The following is a 27,383-nucleotide window of genomic DNA, read 5'->3' as shown; positions in this document are numbered from 1 at the left end:
GTTTGTTTCTTTTGTTTCAATTCGGCTTTGTATATCTGATGGTATTTTCACGCGCCGCTGGGTACCCTTCCTTTTCAGGCTTCAAAACCGCGATCGCGTGAGCCGCGGGAGTAGAAGCCACGCCCGTCTCTTTAGTCACCCAAAGCGAAAAACTGCAATGCCCGGCATGCCTCGCGAAGAATACGTGCCTTGCGTTGCTATCTCCCGCCGCCGCCGCCGCCCCCGTTCTCAAAGCATCATGGGGTCCGTAGTCCTAGTGGGTTGTGGCCGAGCCTCTGCGGAAGAGGAAAGCGCGGTTTTCGCCGCCCTCTTCCTCTCGCCGGGGTTGCATCGCTCCTCGCCTGACTGAGGGGCGGGAGGATGGCACTGGAGGCTCGAGGGATGGAGCAGGACGTGGAGGACGGGGAGATTTTGGATTCCAACTCGGACTGCGAAATGCCGGTCTCGGCCGCTACCAGGAGCCCTCAGCAGGTCGGGCCAGCCCCACCTACCCCCATCCCTTCATCAGTCGGGCTTCATGGCGGGCGTCCTTTTCCCGCCTGCTTCTCCCAGGGGGAGGGCTGGAGGCCTCGGGGGTGCCTGAAGCAAAGGGTGCCCCCCCTCAGAAGATAGCAGAGAGACGGGGTGGGGCCACCTGCAGGCTTGTGAGGAGCAAAATGTGGGGGTTGGGGGGGAGGGCCGCCGTTTTATCTCAGTGCGGCCTTATTCGACGTAAAATCCCACCGGTGTGTGTGTGTGTCTCTGCCCAGGTAAGCCTGACTCGGCACGCGGTCCTCTCGAAGCAGAATTTTCTCTGGAGACGTCTTATCTTTTCGCTGCAAGCCCGAGAAACTGCCCCGGACGAATTGCTGCCTTGTTGTGTACCGCTCGGAAAGGCACCCTGTGTCTCCGAGGCCTGGTGGTAATCGTACCTGAGGGGAACTCTGGGGCAGCTTCTCGTTTGCTAGTACACGCTGGTGTTCTCATCCGACGCTGAAACATGAGCTTTCAGGCGATCCTCTGTGGATAAGGGAGCGCACAAGTGGAGTGTTTGTAGCACAGAGTGGTCGAGTTCAAGGTTTATCTGCCTGATGACTTATTCACATCTTGCCTTTCTCGCAAAGGTGGAATACTGTATTCAGAGGGCTGTAACCATCTTTAACCTAAGAAAGGGACTATCTTGTGCCACCTTGAAGACTAACAAATATTATATACAGTACTGTGAATTTTTTTCTGATGACATTTCAGTGTTTCAGAGAAGTATGATATGAAATTTCAGGTGTATAAGTACTACAGTACACCTAATTGGAGGCAGGATTATAGACAGTGAGGGAAATTAAATGAGAAAGTTTGGGTAGTGAGAGTAACATAAGCACTGAACATCCACAGAACTGTTGCCAGCTTGACAAATTGTTCCTATCTGTTGGCTGACGTCTTTGAAACCGAAATGAAGAGAATGGCTGCAGGTAGGCATTTAACACATGTACGGGGATAAGGACCCAACTAGATTAGAACTTTGTAATGAATTGTAATTCTAATTTCAGTCTCTTTAAAGTTTTTTACTCTGCAATTGTTAACTTTAAGGTCAGTATACAATGGCCTGGAAGAATGAAGTTTTAGCCCACTTGTGATGTCAGATTTAGATGCCTATCTAGATAGGTAAAGGTAAAGGTTCCCCTTGACATTTTTAGTCCACTTGTGTCCGACTCTAGGGAGCGTTAATCATCCTGTTTTTAAGCCATAGAGCCAGCGCTTGTCCGAAGACAGTTTCCGTTGCCACGTGGCCAGCGTGACTAGGGAATGCCGTTTTACCTTCCCACCGAGGTGGTACCTATTTATCTACTCACATTTGCATGCTTTCGAACTGCTAGGTTGGCGAGGAGCTGGGACAAAGCAACAGGAGCTCACATGGATTTGATCTTACGACTGCTGATCTTCTGACTGTGGAGCACAGGCTTCTGCGGTTTAGCCCACAGCATCACCACGTCCCTCCCTATCTAGATATCATGCATGTATTTCTTTTACAGAGGGGTTGGCTTTTTTGCCTATGTGGAATGCAGAAGGCTATTGCTGTCAGACAGTAATATATATTGCACTGAAAGATGAGCAGGTGCCTAATTTTTGTAGATTACATTCCTAGGTTTTGTAGGTTTTTTTTTTTTTTTTTTTTTTTTTTTTTTTTTTTGCTTAGGGCTGCTTACAGTGTCTGCTCCTATGACATGTTTTGCTATTAAGTCGTTGTTTAACCTTGCACATATATTTGAGCAGACACTGTGACTTCTGCAGCCTCTAAGTATGTTCAGTCTTTCTTTTTCCCCTTCTGCTTCTGAAGAGGTGCATTTAATCATTCCATATGTTTGTGAAAATTCTGCTTTGGCTTCATAAGGATTTATGTTTGGAGATTAAGCTTGTTGTTAGCATTTCGGGTTAACAGTTAGTTCAGTTTGGTGCCAGATCTTGGATGCATCTTTCTCCTAGCTTTCCCTCAGTGAGTACAAGATGGTATACAGAGCTCTGTTTCTTCTCAGGGAATTGTCACAACTGAGATACATTAGGCTTAGAGCAGTGGTTCCCAATCTTGGTTAACCCAACTGTCCTTGGACTGTAATTTCCAGAAGCTTTCAGCAACAACTGTGCTGGCAGAGGTTTCTGGTAATTGCAGTCCAAGAACACTTGGTTTACCCAAAATTGGGAACCACTGACTTAGAGTGTTATGCTCTATTTAATTATAAATACTAGACAATGGGAGCAAGATTTGTTACTCTGATAAAGACTGTGTCACAATGACACAGTATATACTGTGTCGGGGTGAGATCAACTCAGTTCTTAATTGCTATCCAACTGTCTGCTAAAACCCACTGTTTTCTATTAGTGCATTCTTCGGGTAGGGTTGAATGTCAAAGGTACTGGATGCTCCTGGAAAATGTTCTAAAACATAATCTAAACCAGTTGGTCAGACTCCTATTTACTTACACAATTGTAGAAGAGCCATTGTAAGCAATTCAACTCTTTGTGCACCTGATCTTATATTGGTTGCAAAATTGGGCATGTGACCATTCAGCTCACATAGCTGATTCACATAAGGGGAGTCCACAGGAGAAAAACTGCTGTAATGTACAGTATGTGTTTTTTTTACTCCGGTTAGATTTTGGGCATGGTCATATGTCAGACTGTGCTTTATTTTTTGAGACAAAAGAAGCACAGATCTATTAAGAAATGGGAAAGAAACCAGGCTCATTTGCTTAAAAATGTTCAAGATGCTTTCAGCAAAGGCCAGATTTGTCAGCTGCCATATTTTTTAAAATAAACATGAATAGAATCTCCCATATTTATTTTCCAAGCTTGTGAGCTTGCCAGCTAGCTTTTTTCTAAGAACAAAAGACTTCCACTAGATTGACTGTCAATCTAGTGGAAGTCCTTTGTTCTTACAAAAGAAAAGTTGTATAAGACTGAAGTTTCTTTTTTTTCTTTTTATAAAAGGCATTTCCAATAAAATGGTTTTTTTCTGTGGTTTAAAGATTGGGTAAGTAGAAATACTATAGATTAAGTTGACATACTAGTTGCATCACTCACACAGTGAATGTTCTTGCATACCTGTAGCCTCAGCAAAGGACAGAAGGATTATAAATATTAAGAGGCCCTATGGAAGGCATGCACAAATAGAAACATACGGAGGCAGATGCATTTCTCTTTGTGAAATGACCTATGAATTCAATATGGGAAGATTCCGAAGAATAATAATATTTGTCCATGCACCCAAATTCTGGAATCTGTAAAGTTTCTGTACTTGCAACCATTCCCCACTCCCAGATTGTGGGGGTACACTGTGATTTCAAGATTCTCTTCATATTTTGAGAGCTGGATGGTTTAGGTATCTGGTTGCGAAGCCAGAGGTTGGGGGTTCAATTCCCCACTGTGCCTCCTATGTGTAGAGCTAGCTTGTGTGGCTTTGGGCAATCCAGGGCACTCCCAGAAGATACACTTCTGAGTTTTGTCTCCATGAGAAAACCTGAAAAGGGTCACCATAAGCCAGAATTGAGTTAATGGCACATGATTGTTATTATATTTTGAAGTTCCTGTGAAACAGTGTAACTCTGAATGTACTGTGTATTATCAGTACTGAAAGTTTTGGCAGATAAACACAGAATGTAGTAGGGAGCCCCACAGGCTACACAACACAAATTGCATCTGTAAGCAGAAGATAATGTAAATTGACAGATGCCCAGAACAAGTGAAGCTTGTGTACCAGCCAGACCTCTTGGAAGCTTGTGTGGATTTCAGTAATGCTTTTTGCTTCAAAGAAAAAAAAAGACTCAAAATGAATCTTGCAGCATCCTTGGTAAAAGTACCAAGAAATTGGAAACTGTTGTAACTAGGGTCTCCCTAGACACAGACAAATACATGGTTGCTCCTTCCTAGTATGAATGGTTGTGGTTATTTTTGGTCACTCCAAGAGATCTAATGGTGAGTTCTTTTTCCTCATACAGGCACACCTCGGTTTACATATGCCTCGGTTTATGTAATTTTTGGTTTATGAACCAAAATACATAAGAAATAATGCCTTGGTTTACATTTTTACGGGGGGGGGGTGGTTCGCTGTACAAAAAGGACACCTTGCATGTGGAGGTTTCTATTGCCGCCCCCGTTGCTACAGCAATCCGCATTCTGGTTTACATAATTTCTGCATTATGTAATGTCCCAGATGATGGATTAATTTCGTAAACTGAGGTACGCCTGTACTGGTTTTGAAAACTGCACAATTGTTCACATTATGAATACAACATTGTACAGTATTGCATTTATAACCATTAACGTTTTTAGAGTTTCATATCTTAGTAATACATAAATGTTTTACATTAAGTAGCACTTGTTCCAGTTAAGTGGAATAGTATCAGAGAGTGGCTCTTCTAATCTTTATGCCTCTATTCAGGCAAACATTTAATATAAAAGAAGGGATGTGTTTGTGGTAACAATGAGGTGCTGGTTTCATCTTCCCTTCTAACATATGTAATAAAATGTGAGTCTGATACTGAGATGTATGGATGAAGAACTTAGTGTCCTCAAGAATGTGTTTTTGCAACTTACACTATCAGACATCCTTTAAACTCATGCCAATTAAATATTTCATAATGTGGCCAACCAATCTAAAAGCAGTTTTCTGTTGTTAATCTATAACCGAAGAATGAGCTGATGTGTAATGTATAGCTGAGCTCTAATTGTATTATGTGCTATAACACAATTCCTTTATATATTTACACTTCACCATGACAGACATGTACTGCAGATATCAAAAATTGCAACCATGCCCCTTATATTGCAGAAATCAGTTTACTATACATTCTGCAATGCTGTCATTTAAGCAGTGAATTGTCAACAGTGTGAATGAAGCCTGTTTTTTCATGTAAAAGTAGAAGAATTTTAAAACATTTTGAATTAGCTTTTTAAACAATGGTCGAATTAGCATTTTTGAAATACTACTTACATATAAACAGTCTTAACAAGCCAGTAAGCCTCTTTAAAAATCTTTCCTGTTAGAAATTTACATTTAAATTCCGATTTTAAATCTGCATTTGTAATTTCTTAAAACTGAATCATGACAATTAGCCAAACAGTGAGCTTGAAAGCTGCTTTTCAGTATAATTTATCTGTTTTGAGAGGAGCTTACATCTTTAAAAGACAATATTTAAACGCTAAAACAGTATACAAATATAAAAAGAATCAAATACTGCACTAAAAGTGGTAAACAAAAGTACCACCACAGGCACATTCAAAGCAACAAGCCACAACACCCCATTTAAAAACCCTTGCCAGATAGCCCAAGGGAAAGCCTGTCTGAAGAGAAAAGTCTTTATCTATTTGTGGAAGGACAACAAAGATAGGGCCAGCCTGGCTTCTCATGGGAGGAAATTCTAGAGTCTAGGAGCAATGACTGAGAAGGCCCTCTCCTGTGTCCCCACCAAATGCACATGTGAAAGTGGCAGGACTGAGAAAAAGGCTTCTCTTGATTTTCTTAATACCCAGAGAGGATCATAAAGGGAGGATACAGTCCTTGTAAAAGCTTGAATGCAAGCTGTTTAGGGCTTTATAGTTTAAAACCAGAACTTTGAATTATGCCCAAAATCTGTTTGGCAGTCAGTGGAACTCTTGTAAAGGGGATTATATGATCCTTATAACCAGCCCCATTAAACAGTCTGGCTGCATTGTTTCAGTCCCACTGAAGTTTCAAAGTGCTTTCCAAAGGTAGTCTCATGTAGAGCATGTTACTGTAATTTAGCCAGGATGTAACTAAGGCATGTGTCACCATGGCCAGATTAGACTACTCCAAGAATGGGCAAAGCTAGCACACTAGTTTTAATACAAATATAATTTGGCATGCAGAAATTACAAATTTATAGATAATACAATATATGTTCTTCGTAGCCTCTGCGAATGCACACAAGTGGGTTGTTCTGCGCCTGAGCATGATGTTTTGGAAGTTTCTCGAGTTTAAAAAAGTTTTGACAATGAGACCATCCCTCCATGGAGCGCATGCTCTGCCCTCCAAATGTCCCCTCAGTTCCTTTTTTCTGCCACGTTGGTAGGACATATAGGAACACCTAGACTAGAGCGATAAAAGTGAGTATTAGATTGTTTATATCCGAATCTCTCAGATTATTATTATAATTAGTACTGTATTTTTTTACATCCCCTTGTGATTAGCCCTTAATTTCTTCCCCATTTCAGCTGTTTTCTGCTTCCCGCGTTTTTTCTTCCCCCACAACGCCGGTTTCCTACTTTCCCCATTTTTATGGCCCCTCAGGGACCCTTTAAGCGGTGCATTCTCTGTACAAAGAAGATTCCGCTTACTGATGGGCACGACAAATGCTTATTTTGTCTTGGGGAAGAACATCAAACCCAGTTGTGACCTGAATGCAAGAAACTTACAAAACCAGTGATAAAATTAAGATTACAGTGTCTGAGATCATATCTGTGGGGAAACTCTCTTCACCTGACTATGGAAATACTTACATCACTAACACAAAAGGACTCAGCACGTCCAAAGCCAGCCCGATCCATATCAACCCCGACACCTCGCTCGAAATGGAGCCCGACGTAAACTCGTACTAGGCAGAAGAAGTCATCCAAACCTCCATCGAAATCGAGCTCAACATCTGTCTAGAAGTCTCGGATGCATTCTGATGAAACCACCAAAAAGAGAAAGCAAATCAACAAAATCAAAAAAGCGACCTAAATCCACACACATCGAACCACCTCAACTTATTCCTCCATTGCTACTTTGACAGCAGCGGATTTTTGGAAGGAACTGAGGGGATGTTCGGAGGGTGGAGCATGCGCTCCATGGGGGGAGGGGCATGTCTCATTGTGAAATCTTTTTTAAGCTCTAGAAACGTCCTGCGCAGGAGTGTTAATTCACAGAGGACCACTAGAAGAACCATGGTTACAGATAGGTAACCTCCCTTTTTTGGAATCCAGTAAGAGTAAAGGTCTGTATTCTGGCTATTATGGACAAGCTATTGTGCTAATGCACACTTGCTGATTGTTCTTGCTAGTGGCAGGACATCTAAGTCAACCATGGGCGCGTTGTCTATGGTTTGTTTATAATGGCATCAGAAGCCATGGGTAAGCTGAGGAAAACAAAGGGGATTTTGCCTCATTCATTCCAAGTAGGCACCCAAAGGCAAGCAGTTTATTTTTTGTTAAGAAATGTGACTTTTGACAGAAACATTGTTCCCTTCTTCTACTGCAGTGACTTTGATGCTACTCTTTTTCTATTTTGTCTATCCTGTTTGAACAAAAGAGAAAAGTAGAGCTCTTATCCCAGATGATCATTTCTTCATTCTATTTCCCCCCTCAGTGTTGTACATTTGTAGTAGATGTGGGGAGTTGTTTCTGGCTTACAATTCCTGTCATCCTTAGCCAACATACACAGTGGCAAGAGATTACAGTGGGGTCTTGACTTAAGAACGGCTTGAGTTAAGAACATTTTGATTTAAGAACCGCTCTCATAGGAAAATATTGACTTGACTTAAGTACTTAGATTTGAGTTAAGAACTGAAAAAAACCCACGTGGGAGGCAGGGAAAGTGCAAAATGTGAACTTTCAGTTAACTGTTGGCCAGTGAAAAGGGTGCCTGTCTGCTTCCTCACTCCTCCCAGCGTTTAGAGAGTGGATTGGGAGTCTTCAGAGTGCCTGGTACTGTCCTGCCTGGACTGTATTTTCCCTGCCTTCCCTGAACCTTTCTTGACCTAAGAAAAAAAAGAAACAAAATATCCCCCTCTAGTGGTCGAAGGCGGAATAGCAGCTTCCCATTAGTTTCTATGGACGGAAAAGAGCAGATACGGATCAAATGGTTTTCAATGCATTCCTATGGGAAATGCAGATTTGACCTGAGAACATTTTGACTTGAGAACCACCTTCCAATATGGATTAAGTTCTCAAGTCAAGACCCCACTGTACAGAAGTAGCAATCCAAAGTCATCTAGAGCAGTGGTCCCCAACCTTGGGCCTCCAGATGTTCTTGGACTACAACTCCCAGAAGCTTTCACCACCAACTCTGCTGGCCAGGATTTCTGGGAGCTGAAGTCCAAGAACATCTGGAGGACCAAGGTTGGGGACCACTGATCTAGAGGACCACCTCTGTTCCATAGGAGAGCAAGAATAGTCTCTAGCTTTCATCCTGCTTGGGGACCTAGTGTTTTTTCTGTTCTGATTTCCTCTACAGGTTGAGAAAAAGAGACAGAAGGTTGAGTGAGATGTATGAATTTTTGTTCAGTATGTTTTGCTGAATATCAGCAGTTTCTTCCTGTAGAGTAGAAATTAATTAATGCATATGAATACTGTTCTTAAAATACTATGTTTTTTTTAAATTTCAGAAACCGCATGATAACAACAGCTCAGCCAGGCCTTTCCCAAGCAGCATTTCACCCTGTACATTAAATGTCCCTTATCGGACAAACAAAAGTGTGGACTCGAGTGATGAGAGCTTTTCTGATTCAGATGAAGAAAGTTGTCTCTGGAAGCGAAAGCGGCAGAAATGTTCTAACTTCTCCTCCCCTAAACCAGAGCCTTTCCAGTTTGGCCCAAATCCTCAAAAACAAGTGACTCAAGGGGGTAAAAAGATCAACAACATTTGGGGTGCAGTACTTCAGGAGCAGACTCAAGATGCAATGGCCTCAGAACTTGGGTTTCTTGGGATGGAAGGGACCATTGACAGAAGCCGGGCTTCAGAGACTTACAATTACTTGTTGGCAAAAAAGCTGATGAAAGAATCTGAACCAGAAGTGGCTGAAGCATTAGACAAACAGCTGGATGAATATATGCAGGATGACAAAAAGACATTAGCAAAAGATGAGGAGGAAAATGGACAAGGGCTTTTGAAACGGAAACGGGCTGTTAAGGAAAGATTGGGTGAAAAGCAAGAAATGGATTATAAAGGGAGATACGAGATTACTGAAGATGATCCTGAGGAAAAAGTGGCAGACGAAATCGCCTACCGGTAAGCATGTGATCTTTTGCGTACAGGGACAGGTAACTTGTGGCGTTGCAGACTTCAGTGCCTTTCAGTTCAAATTAACATAGCTAATAGAATCATGAGAGTTGCTGTGCCAGCAACATCTGAAGGACCACAGGTCATCCTCTTCTTTTACTTAACAAAAGTTTATCTTTTGGCTCAGTCTTCAATAACTGCCACCTTGATGCAGAAAGAGCAAATTCTGAGTGATACATTTTAATTGTATTAGAGTATCTTTTTAGTATAGGAGGTTGGCTTTTAGTGATAATTGGGCACTCTATTTAAATCTGTTACTTTGACTGACTAAATTTTAGTGACTAGCAACTAAAGTGAAAATTCTGAGTTGGGCTTTTTTTCTGACAAGAACAAGTTTCATGAAAATTCAGCCCTATAGTACATTGGTGCCCCGCTAGACGCCGACCTCGCTGAACAACGAAACCGCAGGACGATGACTTTTTAGCGATCGCAAAATGATGTTTCCTAGGGGGGATTTTCGCTTGACGTCAATTAGGTCCTTGCTTTGCAAACCGTTTGTTCGCAAAACAATGATTTTTCCGGATAGTTATAGTGGTGATGGGGGCAGCAGCTACTGGGCAGCGGTGGTAACTAAAAGTGACATCAACGGAGGAGGCCATGGTGGTAACACTCAAGCTAACTTTTGATAATATTGTGCAGAAGGCAGCAATGGTAAACCACTGGTGAGTTTTTCTTACCTCAAAACCTTTATGATGAGTCAGTCCAAAATGAAACGATAGTGCTGGAAGATGAAACTGCTAGGTTAGAAAGCACTCAGTTAGCTACTGGGAAAGAGCAAAGGACAAGTATAAATAGCACTGTCATTAATTATGCTCATAGAATCAGAAAAGTGAAGTTGGAAGGGGCCTATAAGGCCATCAAGTTCAACCCCCTGCTCAATGCAGGAATACAATCATAGCCTATCTGCGAGGTGATTATCTAAGTTTTTCTAGAATGCCTCCAGTGTTGGAGCACTCACCAACTCCCGAGATAACTGGTTCCATTTTCGTACTGCTGTAACAGTTAGGAAGTTTTTCCTGATACTCAACCGAAATCTAGCTTCCTTTAACTTGAGCCCATTGTTGCATGTCCTGCACTCTGGGATGATCGAGAACAAATCTAGCTCCTCCTCTGTATGACAACCTTTCAAATATTTGAAAAGTGCTATCATATCACCCCTCAGCCTTCTTTTCCCAAGGCTAAACATGCCAAATTCTTTCAGCCTTTCCTCATAAGGCTTGGTTTCCAGCCCCCTGATCATCCTTGTCACCATCCTCTGAACTTGTTCCCATTTGTAAGCATTCTTCTTGAAGTGTGGTATCCAGAACTGGACACAATGCTCAAGGTGAGGCCTAGCCAGTGTTGACTAGCACCTCGCGGGATTTGGAAACTATACTTCTATTAAGTATAGCTCTATAAACAAATGCTAAAATAACATTTGCCTTTTTTGTAGCCACATTACACTGTTTGCTCATATTTGACTTGTGATCTACGACAATTCCAAGATCTTTCTTGCTCGTAGTTTTGCTGAGCCAGGTATCCTCCATCTTGTAACTGTGCAATCGGTTTCTTTTTCCGAGGAGCAGTACTTTACACTTATTCCCTGTTGAATTTCATTCTGTTGCTTTCAGCCCAGTGCTCTATCCTATCAAGGTCATTTTGAATTTTGTTTGTCTCCTAGGGCAGCAGTCCCCAACCTTTTTAACCCCGCAGACCGGTTGGGGAAGGCAGGGCACCCCCTGTGCTTGTGCACATGTGCGAAGGAACAGGAGGGCATTCAGGCACATGTGCTAAGTGGTGGGGAGTGCTCATGTGGGCACAGGTGCATGCACAAATGGGCTGTGCAGGCGGGGAGGAGATCTGTTTCCACAGCCTGGTCCGGCTCAGGCCACGGATTAGCACCGGGCCACGGAACAAAGGTTGGGGACCTCTGTTCTGGGGTATTAGCTATTCCAACCAATTTTGTATTATCTGCAAATTTGACAAGCATTCCCTGCACTCCCTCATCTAAGTCTTGAATAAAAATATTGAAGAGCACTGGGCCCAGGACTAAGCCTTGGGGTACCTCACTTGCTAGCTCCTCCCAGTTGGAGAAAGACCCATTAATCATCACCCTCTGAGTAAAATTCTGTAGTCAATTGGTTATCCACCTAACACTTGATCTATCCAGCCCACACCTAGTTAGCTTGCTAATCAGGAGATCACGGGGCTCTTTGTCAAAAGCTTTGCTGAAGTCAAGATATACTATGTCTACAGCATTCCCTCTATCAGGGAGGTGACCTGATCAAAAATGAGATCAAATTAGTTTGGGAGGATTTGTTCTTGACAAATCCGTGTTGGCTTCTAGTTATTTGTTGTTTTCTAGGTGCTTGCTCAATTACCTCTATACGATCTTTTCCTAAATTTTGCCTGGGATAGATGTCAGGCTGACTGGTCTGTAGTTCCTAGGTTCCTCTTTTTTGCCCTTTTAGAAGATAGGGATATTAGCCCTCCTCCAGTCCTCTGGCACCTCCCCTGTTTCCCATGATTTCAATAAAATAATGTATAGCAGTTCTGAGAGTTCTTCAGCCAGTTCCTTCAGTACTCTCGGATGCAGTTCATCCGGGCCTGGATGGTAAGGTATTCCTTGACTATTTGGTAAGGTATTCCTTGACTATTTGTTTATCAGTCTCCAGGTGCAATCCTGTCCCTCCCCCCCCTTGCACTTCCAATTTGTTTGGAAGTTAATAGTCTGAGAAAAGACTGAACTGAAATAGGAATTAACTCCCCCTGCCTTTCCTTTGTCATCTGTTAACATTTTTTCCATCTCCATTGTGGAGCTGTGCCACTATGTCTTTTGTTTATCTTTTCCTACTCACATACCTGAAGAATGCTTTTTTATTTCTTGTAGTGTTCCTACCTAATCTCAGCTCATTCTCAGCTTTTGCCCTCCTAATGACATCTTTGCATTTGTTTGCTACTTGTCTGTACTCATCCTTGGTGGCCTGGCCTTATTTCCACTTCCTGTACATTATTTCTTTCTTTCTTTCTTTCTTTCTTTCTTTCTTTCTTTCTTTCTTTCTTTCTTTCTTTCTTTCTTTCTTTCTTTCTTTCTTTCTTTCTTTCTTTCTTTCTTTATTTATTTATTTATTTATTTATTTATTTATTTATTTATTTATTTATTTATTTATTTAGGTTTTTAGGTCCTCCCTGAATTTTTTGTGAAGCCACACTGGCCTTTTTTTGCCACCTCCCACCTTTTTTCTCTTGTTGGAATTTTTTGGAGTTGTGCCTTTAGAATTTCTTCTTTTAGAAGCTCCCACCCTTCTTGGACTCCTGTTCTTGTTAGGATCTCCTGCCACAGGACCTTACTTATCCTTGTTGTGAGATTATTAAAATTGTTTTTTTAAAAATCCAGCAGAAGTGTGTGGCTACACTCTGCTTTCGTTTGCTTTGAAATCAAGAATTCTAGAAGGACATGGTCACTCTCACCTAGGGTTCCCCTTACTGCCACTTCCCTCACTAAGTCATCTCTGTTGGTCGGGATCAAGTCAAGGATAGCAAATCCTCTAGTTTCTTTCTCCACTTTTGTAGAAGAAAATTATCAAGTACAGAATTAATTTGTTTCTTTCCAAAATTGGGCAATGACTGGGCATGACCACAACATGTAGATTAAAGACCTCCTCTGCTCAAAATGTCTCTAGCAATACATTCCTGCATGTTCAGCTATTAGAACCTGCATGATGACCAATTTGTGCACAAGATGATTTTCTGTTGGGTTGGTTGCAGTTGTAGGTTCTTCCCTGTATCTTTTAGAATTTAGTAGTTATGTTCTGTCAAGTCAGAAGCCATTTATTGTGATCCTAATAGGGCTTTCAGTGTAAGTGAGATATTTAAAGGGTACCGTAGTTTTCTCAGTTCCACTCCCCCAGTGAGTTTTCTTGGTGAAGTAGGAATTTGGACCCTGGTCTCTCGAGACCTAATCTCTCAGCCTATCCACTACACAATATTAGGTACCCCTTCTAGAATTTAGTAACCTTCAATATTCAGTGGAAAGGATGTAGATAATATTACAAACATCATATCAGTATTGAACAATATTATATTGCTGGAACAATTTCTAGACAGCAGTCTTAAATTCACATACCGTAGAAGTCTCATTGAAGTTATTAGCATTAGACTTTAGCTATATATGATTGTTGTTAGATATATTTTCACTTGGATCTGCTTTTAAAAAAATTGAGGAACATTACCAGCCTCTAAAATATCTTTAATATTTTTGCTCTGTGAAAGTAACTTCAGATCTGCCACCTCAAACTATTAACCCTGATAAGAACCATGTTTGCTTGAAAATAAGTTTCACTGTTTAATGGAGATTTCCCACAGGTAAAGCTCTATTTACCTTTATTTAGTTAAAGCTGATTTAATCATGCTGCTGGTGCTGGATAAATGACAAGGAGTACTAAACTATTACCCACTGTGGTGTACTAGATACAGTGATGGTGTGGTGTCATGGACAGAGTGACAGACTAAGACTCAGGGGACCTAGATTCAAAACCCATCCAGCTATGGAAACTCACTTGTGGGGTGAAACTAGTAAAACCAGTTCTTAAATATCTGACATTGAAAGCTCTATTATGCTTTCTATAAAGCAAAGTATGCTGTTTATATACCACCACATAGTGTTTAAAGCTGTCTTTGGTTTACAATTTAATTATGCAGGCTACACATATGCCGGTTCTGACTTAGTGGAGCAGAACTAACTGGTGTTAAACTGTAGGTAGATTTATCAAACTTTTTGTTATTGAAACAGGTGCAAAATAAAAGGTTTGACACTTTTAATAGAACGTTATGTTTTCCTTTCAGACTTTGTGAACCAAAAAAGGAGCTTATTGCTCGGATAGTGAAAATCATTGGGAAAAAGAAATCTATAGAACTACTCATGGAAACTGCTGAAGTGGAACAAAATGGAGGCCTCTTCATAGTGGTAATGAAAAAACTGAACATGTGTTTTATTGAGTGAGTGAGTGAATGAGTGAGTGAGTGAGTGAGTGAGTGAGTGAGTGAGTGAGTGAGTGAGTGAGTTAGTTAGTTAGTTAGTTAGTTAGTTAGTTAGTTAGTTAGTATACCGCTCCCATTAGTGCTGAAGCACTACTCTGGGTGGTTTACAATAAAATACACAATCAGAATAGAAAATATAATGAAAGCAGTGTAACAATCTAGCCAGATTGTTCGGATTATAACCTTGTACTCTCAAGGCTCGTCGTCGTTTATTCGTTTATTCGTGTCTGACTCTTCGTGACCCCATGGACCAGAGCATTCCAGGCCCTCCTATCGTCCACTGCCTCCCGGATTTGTGTCATATTCATTCTGGTAGCTTCGATGACTCTCAAGGCTAGAGGGAGATTAAACCCTCCCCCCAAGTTGCCTTCCTTGTCGTTTTATTGAATCATATGCAGTCGGACTCCCCTAGCTACTATTGGTCAGCCAGACACTGAGGGACCCTCTCCCTCCAGTCTTTCTAATTTGCCAAGCATCTTGACCCAGTAGAACAGATGTGACCTTACCTTCTTGATCCTGTTACCGTAACACTGTGGAGCATTCAAATTAATCCTGTGGTGTGTTAAACTGCATTAAACAAATCTAGCTGGTACTACAGCCGCTAAACCTCACCAGTTAAGTCATTCAGATATAGTTAGTTGGCCGCTATAGCACTCTGGCAAAATAATGTCAAATAATTTATGATGCTGCAGCTGCTGATTGAAAAAAATGTTGCTATCTATTTAGTGTAAAATGAATCCTGTTTTCCATAGTTCTTATTATTTTTATCCTTTTCCCTCACTTCCTTAAAAAGTAACAAAAGACCTGCAGCCTGCTAGCCAGCCCACCTGTCTGCCGGCTGGGAGGCTGTAGTTCTGGATGGAGGGTGCAAGAGGCGCTGTCTTGGGGAGAACCGGTGAGCAAGGCGTGCTGCTGGCCCTTTTCCCCAAGCACCTGAGCCGCTGTTGAGCGATGCCTTAGAGCGGAGCTCACTCCCAGCCCATCCTTGAAGAGTGCCTGCAAGCCGCCAAGAGCAGCTGCCACCGCCTCTTCCAGGGAAGCGACTCTCTAGCTCTCTTTCTCTCTCGGCATCCCCAGCACCAGCCCAGCCAGCGGCCGCCTCAGCACCCAGCTGTGCTTCCTACTACAGTGGGGTCTTGACTTGAGAACTTAATCCGTATTGGAAGGCGGTTCTCAAGTCAAAATGTTCTCAAGTCAAATCTGCATTTCCCATAGGAATGCATTGAAAACCATTTGATCCGTATCTGCTCTTTTCCGTCCATAGAAACTAATGGGAAGCTGCTATTCTGCCTACGACCACTAGAGGGGGATATTTTGTTTCTTTTTTTCTTAGATCAAGAAAGGTTCAGGGAAGGCAGGGAAAATACAGTCCAGACAGTACAGTACCAGGCAGTCCGAAGATTGTCTCCCAATCCAGTCTCTAAACGCTGGGAGGAGTGGGGAAGCAGACAGGCACCCTTTTCACTGGCCAACAGTTAACTGAAAGTTCAAATTTTGCACTTTCCCTGCCTCCCACGTGGTTTTTGTTAGTTCTTAACTCAAATCTAAGTATGTAAGTCAAGTCAATATTTTCCTATGAGAGTGGTTCTTAAGTCAAAATGTTCTTAACTCAAGCCGTTCTTAAGTCAAGACCCCACTGTACTACTCCTCATCCTGCTTCAGCCGCCTTGGCTTTGGAGGCTGCCTGGGTTCGCCTAGCAAATTTTGCTCCTCTGTCATGGTGGGGGTAGCTGCTGCTGCTGAGTGTGCCTTTTTTTGAGGGGGGCCCTCAGAGGAAAGTTGCCGGACCTCTGTGTTTGCGTGTGTGTGTGTGCGTGCATGCGCATTTGTGGGGGCCCACCCCGTTCTGTTTAATTTTGCGGGTACCGATGGGGGTTTTCTCCTTTGGCAAGGTGATCCTGTGAGGTTTTTTTTTTTAAATTATGTCGTCCGTCTCCCCCGCTAGGCGGTCGCTGGCGCTCCCTCCCTTCTCTGCTTCTTTGTCCTGCTGCTGGTGGTGGTAGTGAAGAAGGAGCCAGAGGGGGTCATGGGTGGCGACGAGGACTCACGCACTCCTCCTCCTCCTCAGAGCCCCAGCCAGGCCAAGGAAACTCCTGCGTGGCTTCCTCAGGCTCTTGCTCCGCTTGGTGGGAAATGTATATAGACACTTGTTACTACGTTTTATTATATATGTTATTTTATTCTGTTTTATTACTCATGTAAGCTGCCCCGAGTAGACTTTGTCTAGAGGGGCGGGATATGAGTTCAATAAAAGTAAAAAAGTAAAGTAATCTGATGAAGCCCACCCTTACCCAGACTCTGCCTCCAGCGGCCCCCAGGTAAATTGAGTTTGAGACCCCTGATGTACAGTATTTCTATTAGTGAAATATTAAGCTTTAGAGAGACCACATTAAGATCACAGAAGAGGGAGCCTGGCTGCTAAGGATTCCCCACAGACACTACCAGAAAGCCCTCCTGTAATGGCTATCCCACCATAGCATCAGTGCAACCAAAGGCAGAATATACAGTGGTGCCTCGCATTACGATGTTAATTCATTCCAGCGAAATCGCTGTAGAATGAAAACATCGTAAAGCAATTTTTAAAAGCCCATATAAACGCATTAAAACCTGATTAATGCATTCCTATGGGCTTGAAACTCACCATCCAGCAAAGATCTTCCATAGCACGGCCATTTTCGCTGCCCGTGCAGCGAGGAATCCGTCCCAGAAAACAGCGGGCAGCCTTTTTTTTCCCCGGTGGCCATTTTGAAACCGCTGGTCAGCTGTGCGAAAATCTTCATTTTGCAATAATCGGTTAGCGAAGCAGGTAACCGATCATTGCAAAGCGAAAAAACCCATAGGAAAGATAGTTTTGCGATCGCTTTTGCGATCGCAAAAACTTCTTCGTTATACGATTTATTCATTAAACGAAGCGCTCATCTTGTGAGGCACCACTGTATTGGAATTGGCAGGAGATCCATAGGATCCTAGGACCTTATTCCTTCACCCTCCCAAATGTCTAGCAGATAGTCCTCAAGCTGATATAGCTAATCAATTCCTCATTGCAGTTAGTGAGAGGGATTAAAAGCAACAACACCCCTACTGCTTCTCACCTTGGCAGTAGCAAATGAAATAATGGTTCCTGTATAATAGATTCCCCTTCACCCATCCATCTAAAAATTGTTTTTCACTTTTAGCTTCATAAATTATTATCTTTTATTATGTAGAATGGCACTAGAAGAAGAACACCAGGAGGAGTTTATTTAAACTTACTGAAGAATACACCAAGCATAACTGGAGAACAAATCAAGGTAAATCATGTCCACTGTATTCTCCATTATATAACATAGTTAAATTGTACCTGGACCATCTTGAAAGAGGTCATTTTCAAAGTCGAAGTTGTAAAAAATTTTACTTTTTCTATAATGAGAACACTTACTATTGTGTAGCAATTTTTACAAGAAGATAGGATTCCTGTTTTTTAAAGGAGACTTTTTTGTTCTTTGTCACACTCTTAGTTTTCATCCTCAGCTTAAAGGTTAACTAAGGTATTTGGTGGTTTCTGAAAGCGCAACTTTACCTATTATTCCTTAACATTTCATGGGCTATTAAAATTCTCTTTGAAGGACATTTTCTATATTGAAAACCAAAAGGAGTACGAGAACAAAAAGGCTGCAAAGAAAAGAAGAATTCAAGTTCTGGGAAAGAAGATGAAGAAAGCTATTAAAGGGCTCAACCTACAAGAATATGATGATGCTTCCCGAGAGACTTTTGCTAGTGATACAAATGAAGCACTAGCTTCTCTGGATGACTTGCAGGAAGGACATGGTGAAATGAAATTGGATCCAGAGGATGCTATTGAAATAGATAACACTCATGATTTAGACATCTTTTAATGTACTGCATGTGTGAGAGACCATAGTTTTTCTGAAAAATGTTCAATTGCAGTTTTTTATATTATTTTTCTTTACATTAGATGCAGTAGTACATACTGAAATCCAGTAATAAGTTGCAACTAGAGTAGGGCTATTGGATCAGTGGGGATTTGTGAGTCAACACCTATGTACATTCCACTGACTAAATGGGTATACTTTAGTTACAGCTCACCACCGGATTTTAGTAACTGTGCCAGTTGTATGCTGAACAAGGCATTTGTTTTTCTCATTTAATGTTAATGTGTGGCTTATCAGCTTATTTGAGATCATGAATGTTTTTAGATCTCTCTCCTTTGTTAAATAACTTACATGTATCTTTACTTGGTTACTCATCAGTTACTCACCTCAGAATTAGTTCTTGGTAAGAACAAAACTGAATGTATATATACTGAATATATACATTCTCTGGAATGTTCTCATTCCAGAGTAATGTTCCTGTGTGAGGCCTACTGTAAGTGCATGGGAATATTTCTTAATTTAACCAAAGTCAATATATAATGAAAAGTTTAGGAACACAACATTGGACCACGGGTGAAATACAATATTCCGTCTGCTTGTAAATTAATTTTAAAACTGTCTTTGGATAGTATTGTAAGATTAGAAGAGAATATAATGTAGTGGTATTGAATGTTCTTTATTTGGATGCCCATCACTGTAAAAATAGAATATTATTTCTAAAGGATTTTAAGGCATCTTCAGATTTACTTCCTGTTTCAATGATGATTTAACAATCTCAGAGTAGGATTTTGCTTATGACTATGAAGCGCAGATACTCTGCATTACAGATCTATACAGTTCTAACCTTGCCTTTTGATGGTGAATTATTAGTTCTAAACAGCAGCTTTCATAAATATCTGCCATGACTTAATAAAAACAGAACCTTTGTACCACTTTTCCAATCATCTACTACTCATTTCTGGGTTTTGTGTCAATTCTGTAGTATTGCATTGAATTACAGGAACATTCCTCAAATCATTTGTATTTAAGCACTGTGACATGGATCCAGACTTAATTATATTTTGACTAGGTCCACTGAACCACAAGGCAGTTCATGATTAACTTGTCTTGTGTTGATTTCAGTGGGTCATCTTACAACATGGCAAACTCTAGATCTAGCTTGGTACAGATATCCTGTCCCAGTGGGCAGGAACTTGCTTGTACATTGCCCTGTCTAAATCTAAGTCTTCTTTGTTTCATTGCCTTTAGGAAAACGTTCTGGGTTTCATAGATAAAATTGATTAAATATGTTAAGTTATGCAAAGAGCTATGGTGTGGCTATCTCATTTGGTAAATTTTCCAGTTTCTATTTCCATAAAACTTGTGTGTTTATTCATGTTGATCTCTAAACAGCAAAAGAACGGTTGAGGCTTAATTTGCGCATCTGTGGCTGGTTCATGGAATATGTAATCTGACATATATCACTTATATTAGTTTTCACTAACATGGGCCTCTAGATGTTGCTGGGCTCCAGCTTAGAGTCCCTAATCACTAACTATGTGGGCTGGAACTGCTGAGAGTTCACAATCTAAACACCTGGTGTGATTCTCCTATGAAAAGCCATTGACGCTACAGTGCATTGATTCTAAATATGTTTTATGAGTTGGATGTAGCAACAACAAGCATGCCAGCTTGCAGTTTGAAGCTAGAAATCAAACCAGTTTGAAGCTACAGATCAAATAGCTGCTATTGTTCCTTTTGGTTAAGCAAGGCAACGTGGTATTGTTGAAGATATCTTCACGTGCTCCTGACTTATGGGGGATTCTCTGTAGATATGATAGCGTTTTTTTTTATTAAGTGATTAAATGTTCCAAATGTGGACAGAGTCACTTCTGTTACCAAATGATAATGATATGGTAGATAAGCTACATTCTCCTATGTATTCAATTTATTTTAAAGATCATTATTACATATAGTGACAGTTGATAAGCTTTTGGCAGTTATTTTGCTAAGACTGTTTTCTATTTACTGAGACATGCTTGTCCTAAGAGCCTACAATCCTCAGTTAGAAGGAGGTCCTAGTGAAAGAAGCAGGATTGCTACACATACCTGTATAAGTGTACAGTGGGGTCTCTACTTAAGAACGCCCCTGCTTAAGAACAATCCAACTTAAGAACAGCTCCATTTGCTAAATTTTGCTTCTACTTGAGAACAGAAATCCAAGATAAGAACAGGAAAAAAAACCTTTCCTGCTCTTTTTTTAACCTTAGGTCATCTTAGGTTAAAAAAAATTCTCCCCCTAGTGGTAGAGTACGTATTAACCAGCTTTGCATTAGTTCCTATGGGAACTAATGCTTCAATGTACGAACGCACCTCTACATAACAACAACAACAAAAAAAAAACAGCCAGAACGGATTAATTGGTTTTCAGTCCATTCCTATGGGAAATTTTGCTTCAACTTAAGAACATTTCAACTTAAGAACACCATTCCAAAACGGATTAAGTTCTTAAGTAGAGGTTCCACTGTAGTTTCTATGGACGGAAAAGAGCAGATACGGATTAAATGGTTTTCAATGCATTCCTATGGGAAATGCAGATTCAACATAAGAACTTTTCAACTTGAGAACCACCTTCCAATACGGATTAAGTTCTTAAGTCGAGACCCCACTGTAAGTGATTACAGGAGAAATTATTTAATGTTGATAGATTAGTGTTGGGGGGGATTAGGATGCTTGTCCCCACATGCTAAATAGGCATGTGCTGGGTGCAGCCCATCTAATAATTATGTTGTGGATATTCTTTTTCTTTATATTCACATTAAGGCCATTTACCACCCTACATAATATGTCTTTAGCTGCTGAATATCTTTCTTTTCCTTCTGGTTTTGAAATCCCTTGTAACTGGTAAATCTAAACAATACAGCTGGCAACAAAACGTATCCTGAATTCTTCCACCTCATTAGCTTGACTGCATTAAATTGAAAGAAGTAATGAAAAGTTATGATGGCTAGCAGTACATTTTCCTGGACCATAATAGTAGATGTGTTAGTGGAATTGGATACATTTTCATCTGCAGAGTACAAAAATAAAGATTGATGGTTTTTAAAACTGTTTACTGAATTTCTTTGTATGTTTTCAAAGAATTAGCAGACACACTGTGAGTGGTTCCCCCAACCACCACCTCCCGCTGGTGGTCCATAGGTGTGGTAATCCTTGTGGGGAGCTCACCCAAACTCCTTGTGGACTCGGCTGGCATCTCCTGTCTAGCGGGGCGAAGAGCAGGGAATGGCAGCAGGTGGAGCCTCTCTGGGCTCTGTGGGAGGATGGTCACAAGGCCTCTCCAGCACAGCTGCTTGCCCCTGGTGGCTCTTTGCCCAGCCAAAAAGGAAAAAAGGCTTCTTTTTCAACATGGCAATACGTATTATAGGTGTGCGTGACTACTTGGCACATGAATACGGCGAGGCGCTGTCACAAACATGACATGGGGAGAGAGCACTAATGTTTCAATGCTATGTCAAAAAACCATTTGATCACTTAACTGCCTTTGGCAAAGTTTTATTTTCCTTAGCTTCTTCCTTTGCAGTCCTTTTGTTATGACAAGGTATACTCTGAAACCTAACAGTAAAAAATTCCCTTTGCGCTTACAAAAGAACCCTGCTGCCTTGGAGTCCTTTAATCCTCCTTTAAACTATTGTTCTGATGTTTGAAAGGGGAGGAGGGAGTTAAGTAGGTGATGGCCAGAAGCCTCTGCATCTGAGACTGATCAATATTGCCTGTGCCACTTGCTCATGTTTCGCACATTTTTTTTAATCTTCCATTATATAGCTGTTGTTTTATTCCTCAGGAGTGAGCCCTTCAGGAAAGAAATACTGTACCTTTTATGTCACTTGGTATAGTGAGCAGTATAGAAGGCTCTGGTATAAGATGTGAGATCAGTAGCCACTACCAGTATTGCTATAACAGATTTAGGCTGCAGATTTAAAAACTGTTTCCAACCAGAGTAATATGAATTGAGCAACATTGAGGAGCTGCACTGGAGTCTCATTTTTCCTTTCAATCCATTCAGCTGCCTTGGAGCTGTACTCTGCTGCTAAATCTACCACAAATTCACATTTTTCCTACTTTTTCTCAGGTGTGGGAGGATTATGCTTTGTATTTAAGAAGATATCTTTCTAGGCATATACACATCCAGGATCTATAATCCTCTATAAAAACTAGGGTGCACAATTCTCAACAGTCTCATTTATGAAAGTTTTTTTTTAAATCCTAATTTTGTGGCTGCCTCTGGATTGGTTTTAGTATTGGCTGCAAAAATTCCTAGTTTTTTGTGTACATTAATAAGATGTAGGAGGGCTGCTCACTCTTAGAAGCATAAAAAAGTGAAGTTGGAAGGGGCCTACAAAGCCATCAAGTCCAACCCCTTCTCAACACAGGAATACAATCAAAGCATATCTGCCAGGTGATTTAAGCTTTTCTAGAATGCCTCCATGTTGGAGCACTCGCCAACTCCCGAAGTAACTGGTTCCATTGTCATACTGCTCTAACAGGAAAATTTTCCTGATATTCAGTCAAAATCTGGCTTTCTTTAAGTTGATCCCATTGCTGTGTGTCTTGCAGTCTGGGATGATCAAGAACAGATTTTGCCCCTCTGTATGACAACCTTTCAAATATTTGAAAAGTGCTATCATATCACCCCTCAGTCTTCTTTTCTCAAGGCTAAACATGCCCAATTCTTTTAGCCTTTCCTCATAAGGCTTGGTTTCCAGCCCTCTGATCATCCTTGTCACCATCCTCTGAACTTGTTCCAATTTGTTAGCATCCTTCTTGAAGTGTGGTGTCCAGAACTGGACATAGTACTCAAGGTGAGGCCTAGCCAGTGCTGACTAACACCTCGCGGGATTTGGAAACTATACTTCTATTAAGTATAGTTCTATAAACAAATGCCAAAATAGCATTTGCTTTTTTTGTAGCCACATCACACTGTTGGCTCGTATTTATCTTGTGATCTACAACAATTCCAAGATCTTTCTTGCTCGTAGTTTTGCTGAGCCAGGCACCCCCCATCTTGTAACTGTGCAATTGGTTTCTTTTTCGAAGGTGCAGTACTTTGCGCTTATCCCTGTTGAATTTCATTCTGTTGCTTTCAGCCCAGTGCTCCATCCTATCAAGGTCATTTTGAATTTTGTTTCACCACCACCTCTGCTGGCCAGGATTTCTGGGAGTTGAAGTCCAAGAACATCTGGAGACCCAAGGTTGGGGACCACTGTTCTAGGGTATTAGCTATTCCGCCCAATTTTGTATAATCTGCAAATTTGACAAGTATTCTCTGCACTCTCTCATCCAAGTAATTAATAAAAAATATTGAAAAACACCAGGCCCAGGACTGAGTCATGGGGTACCCCACTTGTTAACTCCTCCCATTTAGAGAAGGACCCATTAATAATCACCCTCTGAGTACGATTCTGTAGCCAATTGTGTATCCACCTGACACTTGATCTGTCCAGCCCACACCTAGTTAGCTTGCTAATCAGGAGATCACGGGACTCTTTGTCAAAAGCTTTGCTGAAGTCAAGATATGCTATGTCCACAGCATTCCCTCTTGTCTATCAGGGAGGTGAGCTGATCAAAAAACAAGATCAAATTAGTTTGGCAGGATTTGTTCTTGACAAATCCATGTTGGCTTCTAGTTATTACTGTGTTGTTTTCAAGGTGCTTGTTCAATTACCACTATACGATCTGTTCCAGAATTACAAAATCTTACAAAGGTGGATTTTGTTTTGTAGAAAGTACTAAGAGCTCAGTCCAAAAGAACAAGATGTGCTGCCCCACGTATGCCATTTGCTTCAAAAATGTTGAGGTTTTTTTTTTCACAGCTCTAGATAATATATTTTAACATTTTTTTTAAATCAGATTTTTTTAATTTTTTATTTTTTTGCTGCTGCTTTAATTGAGCAGTGCAGCAGCAAATGTGATGGCGAGGATGTACTTTGTGTTGTTCACCCCAGGTAAGGGTGGAAGGCCAGGATAGGGGAACCTTGTGAAGCTTTCTGAGTGATCTTGGGCCATTTATCAATTATTCCCCTTAATAGTACATGATTTTTTTGGACAATGGGGAATAGTCATGTGTAACACCTTCAACTCTTGGAAGAAACTGATGATACATCATTTTTAAAAACAAATATAAAAGAAGCAATCATTCTTCGTGGCCTCTGTGAATACACACATATGGGTTTAGTCTGCGCCTGCACTGACATTCTCGGAGCATTCCAGAGCTAAAAGTAACAATTTTATGGTATGATCCCCCATGAGGCACAAGCTCCTCCCACCCAAGATTCCCCTCAGTTCCTTTTTTCTGCCATGCTGTAAAGTTCTACAGAGCATAGAGCTATTTCCACAGGGGTTTTTCCCCTTAGCTTATTGATCAATTCCCTCTAAATTGGATTCTTTCCCTTCTCAATTATCTAATCTATGATCCCCGGTGAGTTGTTTTCTTTTTTGCTTGCCAGCTACTTGGCTTACCCCCCTCCCCCCCACACACACTTCAACTGTTTGCTTCTTTCTCCTTTCCCGCCTTTTTCGGCCTACTCATTTTGACTCTCAGGCACATTAATGATTTTCTGCCTGAGTAAGCTACATCTTACCCAGATAGGTGCAGGCCGCAGTAGGGGACCCGACAATGCCAAGGAGTCCTTAAAATCTAAGTCTACATCAACAGAGGAATCCTCGCCAGAGGCTAGCAAATTTGCCTCTGAGGAGACGACGTGCCAGCTCTACCTGCACAGACTTCGGATCGCCTGATAGCCTCTCTGCTCCAGCTGGCCATTCAGTGACTGCGTTACCGTCCAGTCCGGCCATGGCCCTTTCAGCCCTACATGAGGGCGGGCATTTGACGTTCCAGAGTTGGAGCTTAAGTCTCTCTATCTCATGAGGAGAGGAGAGTGAAAAGGAGGCATGTCTCACCACACCCTCTCTCTGAGCAACCATGAGAGAGATTGGTGAATCATCGATGGATGATTGTTTCAAGGGGCTTGTTCAAGGGACCCTGCAGGAGTTAGGGCTCTGTCACCCTGTCCCTTAGAGAAGAAGGGCCTCCTGTTGCCCCGGTCACCTTCCCTGACTGTCAGTGATTCCTCCTGACATGGGAAGCGCCTCTGTGTGTGAGTACTGCACACCAACCCTCCTTCGTGCGCCTGCTCATGTAGCTGCGACTTCTGGAGGGAACTGCACGCCAAGGCTGCAGATGTGCCTGAGACATAAGGTAAGGCCTGGGTTTCCCTTTGGGGATACAATGGGCCCCTTCAGCTCCTGCGGCTAGCCCTGCATGTCAGTGCTTTGCCTGTCTGGGGTAACGCCCTTGGGTGTTTGGTTTATTGGGCCTGATTTATCAGAGGCCTTGTTCACGTGGCTGCTATTTCCAAAACCAAGTGCCGAGGCGAAAGCTTTCTGGCAGCATTTGACAGCCCTAGTTTGCCTCTGGAAGGGGGGGGCTGCAACTCCCACCACTAGCCCTGCTAGTCTGTGATATTCCTGCCTGGGGTAGCACCTGCAGGTGGCTGTTAATTTCGCACAAAACAGCCCTCTTTAACAATGGGCTCGCTCACAAAGTAGCCTGCAGCCCTGTCTCAGGTGCCAGTGCCCGCATAGGCTCATAGGGAAAGGACTCACAAGGGTCCACCCGAGAACCCTGCCGCTGTCAGGTAAGTCTGGAGAATTTTCCTCAGGTAGGTTCTGTCACGCTGACAAGGTTGCGTAGGACCAGTCCCTTTTGTTTGGAATAGGAGCTATGAGCTCTTGGCCACCATCACCATCCCGCTCTACCTGGCATCGTTCTGACCCATGGGCTATGGAGTGCTTTATGCCTCCACTTAGGCTTCACAGGTGTAGTGCTCCCTCGAACTCGGTAGCACAATGTTCGCAGCTTTGACCGAACCTGCTGTTAATCCATTCGGCCTTCTCCGTTCTATGACTGTTGATGTCGTGGTCTGGTCAAACTATGCATTTGTTCCCTGAGCTTCTGGAAGCTTTCCTAGAGACTAGCTGCAGCTCACTACAGCTGCAGCTCATCAAGAGATAATGTAAATAGGCCTGTATATAAGGAAAAACGCCAGAACAGTTGGTGTGGGTTAGATTGGGTTAGAATGGGTGTGTAGGAGTGCACGTCTGCTGTTATTTTCTTTATTTTGTTTAAAGTAAAGTGCCACTGAAGAAGACTTGCTTTGCTTGTTGTGCTTCTTTTGCTGGAACCTCTGCTGAAAAGGCATAACCTTTACATCCAAAACACAACAGTTGAGCCTGTGCTTGGTCAGGCTCGTGCTAGGTCAGTCTTCTCCCCTGTTCATCAGGAGGGTTTTCCTTATTCAGGATTGGGACTTACATGAGTCACAGGGGGGGTGGAAGAGTTTCCAACCAATCTTCCTTTACCCCTCTTGGTTGTCACAGATGGTCGCACTCTTTTACTGTTAACAGATGAGGAGTTCTTTAATTGGCGTTGTTACTTGTTTTGGGGTGCCATGTAGCCATTTACTCCTCTGCCATGAGGGATTATCATCACCACTTATGGAGTTTGGTGGTGCCAACCCTGTGGGTAACTCCTGTGCACCCTTACAATTCAGGCCTCCCACATCACCAGGAGGCACTGTTGCAGGTGCATCACGAGTGCACTGCTGCTCAATATGCCTGAAAACCAGTGTCTAAGCAACTGACAGGTTAGGACCTGCCATTTGTTGGTGTATGGCTTTTTAGCCAGAAAAAAAAAAGTTGTTATTCTTTATAACCTGCTCAGGCTCTAGAAGGCGACACAGTCATTACGCTGTAACATCTGCAAGAGCCTGAAGATGTTCCCATCTGCCTACAGCATTCCGGGAACATTAAAAGCCTCAACCCCAAAGTTACCAGCCGCCGCCCCTAGACTTGTGGGAGGCAGTGCCTTGACCGGCAGAACTGCAGATAGGACTGCAAAACCGAGCGGTCTTTTTACTTCTCTGTCG

The 27,383-nt window shown here is 42.0% G+C and overlaps 1 protein-coding gene across 2 annotated transcripts; it reads left to right on the top strand.

The window, feature by feature from the left end:
* The first annotated feature begins 260 nt into the window (after window positions 1–260).
* On the top strand, window positions 261–21,507 carry PHAX (phosphorylated adaptor for RNA export). 2 transcript variants are annotated; one of them, XM_020790660.3, is made up of 5 exons: window positions 261–471; window positions 8,853–9,475; window positions 14,351–14,471; window positions 17,752–17,835; window positions 18,151–21,507. In XM_020790660.3, exons 1-5 carry the CDS (start codon window positions 361–363, stop codon window positions 18,418–18,420), a joined length of 1,209 nt encoding a protein of 402 aa, XP_020646319.3. In that variant the 5' UTR covers window positions 261–360; the 3' UTR covers window positions 18,421–21,507. The 2 variants fall into 2 exon arrangements, with proteins under 2 accessions (XP_020646319.3, XP_078242345.1); XM_078386219.1 differs by lacking the exon at window positions 261–471 and adding an exon at window positions 642–749.
* The last annotated feature ends 5,876 nt before the right edge of the window (window positions 21,508–27,383 follow it).

The sequence above is a fragment of the Pogona vitticeps genome, chromosome 2, assembly GCF_051106095.1.
Source record: "Pogona vitticeps strain Pit_001003342236 chromosome 2, PviZW2.1, whole genome shotgun sequence".
Lineage (NCBI taxonomy): Eukaryota > Metazoa > Chordata > Lepidosauria > Squamata > Agamidae > Pogona > Pogona vitticeps.
This window is presented reverse-complemented; position numbering and strand designations above follow the sequence as displayed.

What these genes read in the sequence shown, in the direction of transcription:
- PHAX (XM_020790660.3), top strand. Translation starts at nt 361, where the DNA reads ATGGCACTGGAGGCTCGAGGGATGGAGCAGGACGTGGAGGACGGGGAG. An exon ending in CTACCAGGAGCCCTCAGCAG is followed by an intron (nt 472 to 8,852) that starts GTCGGGCCAGCC and finishes TTTAAATTTCAG; the next exon opens with AAACCGCATGATAACAACAG. An exon ending in ATGGAGGCCTCTTCATAGTG is followed by an intron (nt 14,472 to 17,751) that starts GTAATGAAAAAA and finishes TTTATTATGTAG; the next exon opens with AATGGCACTAGAAGAAGAAC.